The sequence below is a fragment of the Macaca thibetana genome, chromosome X, assembly GCF_024542745.1.
Source record: "Macaca thibetana thibetana isolate TM-01 chromosome X, ASM2454274v1, whole genome shotgun sequence".
Classification (NCBI taxonomy): Eukaryota; Metazoa; Chordata; class Mammalia; order Primates; family Cercopithecidae; genus Macaca; species Macaca thibetana.
In genome coordinates, this window is record NC_065598.1 from 8,163,449 (window position 1) to 8,172,610 (window position 9,162).

General features: G+C 50.8%; 1 protein-coding gene across 1 annotated transcript in view; it reads right to left on the reverse strand.

Annotated features, from left to right (window-relative positions):
• Positions 1–4,894, reverse strand: part of ANOS1 (anosmin 1) — a 217,397-nt gene extending 212,503 nt beyond the window's left edge. Inside the window, exon 1 of the mRNA XM_050777712.1 lies at positions 4,688–4,894. Within this exon, the coding sequence (XP_050633669.1) occupies positions 4,688–4,894 (207 nt within the window). The remainder of the gene's footprint in view (positions 1–4,687) is intronic.
• Positions 4,895–9,162: the final 4,268 nt, after the last annotated feature.

The window sequence follows — 9,162 nt, forward strand, 5'->3', positions numbered from 1 at the left end:
GTATGCTCTGCAATGGCCATGCTGAAATTCTTTGAGTTTGAGTTTTGTATGTAAGAGTCAATAGCACACTGCAGTACTCACTGGAGAGTGGACATGTCAGCTTACAACCGATCCTGACTCCCACCGCACCCTCACCTCTCCAGGACAGGTTCTCACCACCCATTCCCCCATCACCAGCACCCCAGGCCCCACTGGCCTTCTGCTCACCACCTCCCATCACATGATCCCTGCCCACTATGATCCCTGCAGGAACCTGGGCATGGGTGTAGGGAAGATCAGGGTTGGCCATATGCATGTCCTACAGTGTCCCATGGTATGGTTGTGTCTGTCCCCATTCCATGCTAGTAGCATCATGGCGTGTTTGGTGGGTGGCCAGCCCGATTCTGAGACACTGGAATGGCACACCCACTGAGGAGGTTGCAATACACCTGGGAGCTGCCCATCTGCTGGGGGCAGGAGGAGCTGGCCTACGAAGGGGAAGCACCTGGCTCAAATTCCAGAGGACGTGTGCCAGGCAAGAGTACAATCCCTGGGTGCAGCAGCAGGCAAAAGAGGGGACCTGGCCAGCATCATGCCTGAGCACATGTGTCTGAGCCCAAGGCCCTAGGTGCCTGTGAGACATGAGTGTTCCCTGGGCACACCCCAAAGCCTTGGGGGAGCCTTCTCTTCCTGCTTCCACCATTCCCGAGTCTGGCCTGTTGAACCCTCTGGCCATTTCAGGGCTCCCTCCAGGAATTAAGTGCTCTGATATTTGCGTGTAAAACTGGCATTGCACAATATAAAGAAGAGTTAGTGTCATGCTAATAATTAAACTTTTAAATTTTCTTTACTGAGAACTACATGGGATAGGAAATTTAAAACACCATGACTAGTTAAGAGAAGCAAGTGGCAAAAGAAAGAAAACGTTTTATATCTTATTTCCTTGGACAAACACTTTTTTTCTTGCTGAGTAAGAGGCCCCATGTTTTTATTTTGCACCAGGCCCTGAAAATTAGGTAGTCAGTCCTGAAGTAAATTATCCAGCTAACCAACAAAATCTTAAAAATAGAAACAAAACCAAAAGCTAGAAGCCATCCTCAGTGATAACCCAGCTAAACAGTCAATGAACTGTGTGATGAGCCAACTTTTCAAGACCTCTGAGTTCTTCTCTAATTTAGTAGCTGCCTTCTAGGAGTGTTGTGGGGATTAAAAGAATAGTACTTGTAAAATACCCAGAAGAGTGGCTGCTCCTTAGTAATCTTCCGGGTAGAGCTAGCTGCTGTATTACCATCACGTGCATGACCCCAACATGTTTTGCATCCTGATTGCATCTTGCAGGGCAGGTGTTTCTCTCCCCCACCGGGCACATGAAGGGTTGACATTCAGGAAGGTGGCGTGATGCACCCAAGCTACCCATCTGCGAACAGCAGAGCCTGGGTGTAGAGCAGATCTGCCCAGCCCCAAAGCCCACTTCCCTGCTCCATACCTCACAGACCCATAGCTCCTCTTCACTCTACTAACTGCACTTATGTATTCTATTTGTGAGCCTGAAATAGCTCCGTGCCAAATGCCCTGGACAAAGCACCCTGGAGCCAGGTACTGACATTTCAGGCGATGCTAACATGCACTGTTTCTTTTCGTGAATGAAGGGCAGCATTCAGTAGTGAAACGATGGGGTTTCCATCCCATCTTCCTTTCTTCCTTTCCAGGTCGGAGCAGTGTCGGATTACTCAGGTACCCCTGGTCTGCACTCTCACGCCCGTGCCTCAGTACTGAGTCCCTTGTGTTTTGGGGCGTGGTTGACAGCCACTGTGCGCAGGTGGGGCAGAAGCAGCCTGCAGACCTGGAGGTGTCAGGTGTGAACATCTACCCACCACTTTTCTGTCTTGTTGCTGAAGGGCTGGGCAGTGGAGGGCAGTGGGGACAACTGGGACACAGACTATGAGACAACAGCTTCCGCTGCAGGCCTATGACAGCAGGTCACTGACCCAGGGAATCTGCGTCACTGCCTACCCCATGAGTGCATAGGTTGCGCTCTCCTGAGGCAAGGCCTGACAGCTTTCAGACTTGAGAGTCCACATGCCTGGCGGGCATCCAGGCTGGAGGCCACGCAAGCTTCTTCCATCCTTAAACACAGCCTGAAACCATGCAAGAGAAGATGGAAACACGCACCTGCTCCACAGACAGCTTTATGGGTGGGCTCATTAGCAGAAGTTGGGGGGGTGACCCTGTAGGAAAGGGCTCTTCCTAAGACTTCCTGTAGCCCAGCCTTTATAAATAGACTAATAAACACCACATGCAGTGTCATGAGTTGTCTGCAGACTGATTTCTCTACCTTCCTTTCTTTTTTTTTTTTTTTTGAGACAGAGTCTTGCTCTGTCACCCAGGCTGGAGTGCAGTGGTGTGATCTCGGCTTACTGCAACCACTGCCTCCCAGGTTCAAGGATTCTCCTGCCTCAGCCTCCTGAGTAGCTGGGACTACAAGCATGCGCCACTACACTGGGCTAATTTTTTGTAGAGACGGGATTTCACGTTGGCCAGGCTGGTCTCGAACTCCTGACCTCAAATGATCCGTCCGCCTTGGCCTCCCAAAGTGCAGGGATTACAGGCAGGAGCCATTGCGCCCGGCCCATCTTCCTTCTAATTTTATATATATGGCAAGCGGTGGGGAACAGGGAAGCTTGGGGTTTTATAAGGAGAATGTGTTGCTGTCTTTTCAGATCTTAAAAAAGCTTAATCCCTGCAATTTAGATAAATCAGATAGGCATTACCAGGTTAGGGTTAAGGCTCCCAGAATGGCTTTACAATTGATTACAAACACAGCAGTTATTAAGTCTTAACTGAGTAATTTGCAGCTTATTTCACCCCCAGCTAATTAAAATGTAATCAGGATTGTCTAGCAATGTGCATTCTGTCAGCAGTTTTTCTTCCAAAGAGAAATCATGCCAAGGAGACCACAAGAAAAGCCTTTCACGGGAACTGGCTTCATCTAAGCTGCTGCTTTAGCCACTGAAACTGTAAAACAAATAAATGACAGCACTGACAATTCAATAAAAAGAAAAAAAAAAGGTACTCTCTCTCCCTGGGAATAGGCAGCTCCGTTTCGTTTTCTGTTGTTTCAAATAATAGTGTGGCATCTTCTTAGGAGAGTGACTTTCAGGGTAGGACGCGGAGAGCTGGAGACCAGGTGCCTGGGGACCCGCCCTCTCCCGGCTCTGTCCAGGATGTCTGGGAAATTTCACCACAGGAGGTGAGCACTGGGTCTTCCATTCCCTGAAGACGCAGGAGGACTGCAGAGCGTGCCCATTTCTCTGACACCCACGAGATGCTGCTTCTATGACTTAGAACAAACTCAACTGTACAGCTTCACCAGCTTCACCAGCTGGTTCAAGATCATCCCCGAGGGCTAAGGGGAATCACTTCCACACTCCACGCGTATTAATATAGCCTCCTCTGGCAGCTTAATTCCCAGGGCCCCTAGGGGGACCCTCCGCCCCTTGACCCAGCCCCGGCAGGAGGGGCGCCCAGTTTAAGAGCCAAAGGTTTGGCTTCCAGTTCCCGCCCAGTCCCCACTTCTCCTTTTGGTCCCTTCAGAGTTTCCCTGAGGCGAAAAATTGGGAACTTGGAACAGGTGGGCACCTAGGGATAGAGGCGATAATGAGAAGGAGAGAAGGATGAGAGAGGTTCAAAGTAAGTGGAGGATTTCAGAGCTTGCGCGCTCGACAGGGCTGGTAGAGGCAGCAGCTGCACTCGTTCCCGCTGAGTCCGGAACCTGCTCTTGTGCGCCCACCAGCACCCGGAGCCTCCGCGCAAGTCCCGGGGGGGTCCGCGCCACAGGGCAGAGTCCCGGCAACCCGCTGGAGCCAAGCGCGCGGCTCCCGGAGCCTCCCACACAAGCCCGCGCGCACACACACACACTCCCCCATCCTCAAAGAACCTACGTACGGGGCTTGGGGGACGGTGCCCTCCGGGCTCGTTGCGGAGTATCCAAATACGGCCCCGCCAAATCCCCTGTCTCCGGCACTTCTTCCCTGACGCTCTACGGTAGTCCAGAGCAAGACCTTGAATATTTGGGGTTCCGAATTGAGGCGCGCACAGCCACCCGCACCCGCAACACGCGTATACGCGCACCCTGGAACACGACTTGGCACAAGTCCCCCGGCTGGGGCTCCAAGGGTGGGCAGCGAGCTCTGAGCCCGCAGAGGGTGAAAACCATCGTTCAAAAGAGACAAAGTGTCGGCCGGCGGGCACCTGCAGGGCTGGGGCTCGAGGCGAGGTCCCCGGGCGCAGCCGGGCGCGCCTGCCGGACTCCCTGCCAGTGCCCCGGAGCGCCTGGGACTTTGCAGGAGTCGCCACCCGCCCGGAGTCTCGCGCACTCAATTCCCGGGAAACAGCCACATCCACACACCCACCCTCGGCATTCACGACTCTCCCTCCCCAAGGAAATCGCCTTTGGTTTCCCGCTGGGAAGGAGGGAGTTGGGACAAGATGCCTCGGGCTTCTTTTTCGTTTCGGGAGCCTGGAAGAGGCTGGAAAGGAGGGTTCCAGCACCTCGACTGTATAATCCACGCCCAGGGGAAGCCAAGATCAGCCCGCGGCGCTGGCCGAGAACTTTGCGCGCCCAGGCTGGGAGGCGCGCGCCCCGGTGCGCCCCCGCCGCGGCCGCAGCCCCAGAAATAACCCCGGGCGGGCGGAGGCCTCCCCGTACCTGGAAGTGCTGGAAGAAGGCGGAGATGCGAGTGATCTGCAGGCTCAGGCACCTGGAGGCGCAGCGGGCGCGCTGGACGCTCCCGGCAGACAGCGACTCGTCCAGCCGTCGCGCAGCAGCCGCGCCGGGGCCGGCCGCCAGGCAGACCCTGGAGGCCGCCAGCCAGAGGCAGAGGGTCAGGACAGCGCTGGGCACCCCAAGCACCATGGCTGCAGGTCGTGGGCGAGGGCGCCGGGCGCGGGCCGAGGCTCCCTGCTCCGCGCCGGGGCTGCACTGCTGGGGACCAGGCAGCCGCCGCGACTAAGGCGGAAAGTTCAATCCTTCAACTACTGCCGGACCCTCCCATCCGACCTCCCTCCCAGCTCGCCCTCGAGGGGTGGGGTGAGGGGGACAGGCGGCCGCACCATTGGCTGGAAGGCGTGTGAGTGACAGGGGGGCCGGGCGCAGGGCCCGTGGGCCGGTCTCGGGGACTGCTAGCTCGCGCGCTCCGGGGGAGGGCGACGCCGAGCGGCTTTCCACGCCGCGCGGGTCTCAAGGGGCCGGGCTCCCACGCAGGCGCCTTTCCCGTCCGCACCAACCGCTTCCTGCCCCTCCCACCTCCCCCCTCCGTCCAGGTAAACGTCAGGTGTGAGCAGGTCCAGGCCTGCCAGGAGGGTTGCTCCCTTCAGCAGGAGGGAAGAGGCCTCAACACCCCCAGGGGCGTCCCACCTGCCTGGGGATTGACCCCGCGCCCCTAAGTGGCCTGTTTTCTCCCCGACCTCCCCTGGGTCCAGGCTTTTCCAACGCTTTCACATATTCGAATTCCCTTTGCCCAGGTAGTGGAAAGAAGGGAAGAAAACTGAAATGGCAGTAAGGCAGACGGGGAGGGGAGCGTGGACATTTGCCCTACAGTGTCCCGAAGACATGTTGCTCCTTCTCTCCCTCCTGCATTTCTTCCGTCCTTCCCGCATCCCTCCCTCCCTCCCTTCCTTCCCGCACTGTTTTCCCTGGAGACAGTCTCAGTGCATAGCTAACCACCTTTAGGTCCACACGCCTTGTTTCCTCAGGTGTCTGTTTTTCTAGTAAGCCTTGCACGCCCCAAGTGAGTGATTTATTCTAAATAGACTTGCGTCTTAATCTCTTTCTTTCCCCACGATTTGCCCCGAGCCTCTTGACTCAGGCTTTTTAGCTTTGGAATGGCTGCTCCGGCCTCTCCTGTCGTTTTTTCTAGTGTTCTCTCAGCACAGGAATTCTCCCTCCCCAGCCAGGATCCTGCCACAGAAAGACAGGAGGCATTGATAAGACACAACCTGTGACAAAGCTCTACACTCCCCTGAGCTCCATCAGGAAGTGACAGTCCCCGTGCAGGTAGGAGAACCCAGAGAAGAAAGACCCAGGCACACTCCTGTTCGAATGGACAACAACTGACTGCTGTTCCTTTGCTCTGACATCTCCACCGTCTCCTACCCAATTGCGCTTTCACCTTCGAAAACATAGGATCTCCATAAGCACCCAGCTAAACACAGTCAGGGTATCTAGATGCACTCGCTCTACTCAAAGCTCCATCAGAAGGCTCGAACCCTCTTTGCACAAAGCCTGTATAGTTGTTTTGCAATTTCCCACTCTTTCCCCTATTCTTATACACAGGTTCCACTCTGCAATTTTGAGATCTGCCTGTTAACAAATTGCAATGACAGCCATCTGCAGCTATCCTATTATGAGTGCTTTTCAAGTACATCATCTTACATGTGTATTACTTCACATAGCTTAAATCAGGAAGGCCAGTCGAATTAATTGGCCTTGGTGTGTTTCTCAGCGAATTAGAAAATCAGGGTCATCTTGTTCAAAAGGTTCTATAGGCAGAGCCAGTTTCATGGACATATAAGCTGTACAATGGTACAGTCGCACTCTTAGAAGGCCTGTTCTGCCATCACCATCCTGAAACTCTTCACAATATTTGAACAAGTTTCCCTGAATTTTCATTTTGCATGAAGTCTCACAAGTGATGTAGCTGACCCTACCTGTAGGTTTTAGCCATGACAATGCTTTACTTCAGGGGTCCCCAACCCCCAGGCCTTGGACCAGTACCTGTCAGTGGCCTGTTAGGAACTGGGCTAAGGCAGGCTGGGGAACATTACTGCCTGAGCTGCGCCTCAGGTCAGATCAGTGGTGACATTAGATTCTGATACGAGCTTCAATCCTATAGTGAACTATGCATGGGAGATATCTAGGTAGTGCACTCCTTATGAGAATCTAATGTCGATCTGAGATGGAACAATTTCATCCCCAAGCCATCACTCGCTACCCCCAGGTCCATGGAAAAACTGTCTTCCATGAAACCAGTCCCTGGTACCAAAAAGGTTGGGGCCACTCTTTACTTGGGCTGGAAACCTAGTAATTTTGGCATAAGCTTACACGACTTCAGTGATTTGTTTTAAAATTGCTCAGAATTGCAAATGGAAATATTTTTTAAGTATGCTAAACATAATATTAACGAAGAGTAAAGAAGCTAACTATAGTGACCCCAAGCAAGCATGTGTATAAAGCGAAGTGTCAATAAATAATGTCTGAATACAGAGATTGTCTTCTAAATGTTGTCACTTTAATTTGTGAATTACTAAAAACATTTCCAAAAGCTTAGGGGATCCTGTCCTAGTGTTTCTTTGGAGTTTTTTTGTTTTGTTTTGTTTTGTTTTGGGACGGAGTCTCATTCTGTCACCCAGGCTGGAGTGCAGTGGTATGAGCCCCAGGGCCCGGTCTGTTTGGAGTTTTAAAGTTAAGCAAGGCTGGGCTTGGTGGCTCACGCCTGTAATCCCAACACTTTGGGAGGTTGAGGAGGGCAGATCACGAGGTAAGGAGATCGAGACCATCCCGGCTAACGTGGTGAAACCCAGTCTCTACTAAAAATACAAAAAAATTAGGCAGGTGTGGTGGTGGGCGCCTGTAGTCCCAGCTACTCAGGAGGCTGAGGCAGGAGAATAGCCTGAACCCGGGAGGCGGAGCTTGCAGTGAGCCGAGATTGCACCACTGCACTCCAGCCTGGGCGACAGAGAGAGATTCCGTCTCAAAATTAAATAAATAAATGGATTAATTAATTAATTAATAAAGTTAAGCAAATACATGGTCTTGGTGAAGGCAAAGATATTATGTACACCGACATTTTCTTAGGTAACTTTGATTTATAATTTTGCATGTCATATCATGAAATGCATATTCTAGAAAGTGAAATCACGAGGACAAGCATGCTGAGCTTTTAAAAACAGCCTTTGGATGTTCACAGGGGTTGCCGTATTTTTTTTAAAAAGCAGTGTATGTGCTGCTTACATGGGTTCCATAGCATATGAATTTCTATGAATAAATGCATTTTATAATAAACCACAAAGGAGAACAAACAGTTTAACAGCAAGCTTCGGTTTAAACATATAGGGCCACCTTATTATAAATATGTTAAAATAATATTTGTGGTTATATTGCTTTCTTCTTTTAGAATAATCACAGACATCCTCTGTGATTATGCAGGCCTTTCTCATATTATTTATTTTAATTGCAGTTTAAAGTAACTTTTTAAAAGAAAACATTCTAGTAAAGTCAGAATAACAGTCAAATTTCAGTGTTTTTGTGTTTTGTTTTCATTCTGCCCATGTATGCCTAACTTATTATGCAGCTCACCTTGCAAATTGAACCATGGAAGTTCTCTGACTTTTGACATACCCGGGTAAGCCACAACCTAAGTTAATGAAAGCCAACCCCGGGGAGGAGAAGCCTAAGAGTATGCTGAGGAATGATGGATAAAGGGGTAGGACCCTCGGGTGCAGCTAGTAAGACAGTGCTCAGTATGTCTTTCTCCAGATCTCCTTGACCCCCATGATCCAAATTTGTCTAGAGAAGAATTGAACCTCACATTGACTTTGGTTTGATTTAAATAGACAAGCACACATTTAACAAAGAGAGAAGAAAAGCACCTTAATTGTCTCTTATTTATATCTACGTGAACAACGATAGACTAAAATGTGTGGTTGTCTTGATCGGGTTGTGGAGGAATCACACAAAATAAAGCCCTCATTCACAGTTTCCAAAAGTTATTATTTTCCTTTTATTTTCTTTAGTTATTGGTTTCTTTTTCTTTTCCTTTTTTTTTTTTTTCTGTTTTTCTGCAGAGAACGAGAAGCACCTGAAATCTTTACTAAAGATAGACCCCAGGGCCCTAAATTCAGAGATTCTGAGTCAGTATGTCTGGGGTGGAGGGTTGAAATGTCAGCTTTTAAATAATACCCCAAGTGATTCCATACAAATTCAACCAGAGACTACACTTTGAGGGATAATTGATTTTAAAAGTACATCTGAGGCCCGGCTCGGTGGCTCATGCCTATAATTCCAGCACTTTGGGAGGCCAAGGCAGGAGGATCACTTGAGCTCAGGAGTTTGAGACCAGCCTGGGCAACAAGGTGAAACTCCATCTCTACAAAAAGTACAAAAATTAGCCAGGCATGGTGGTA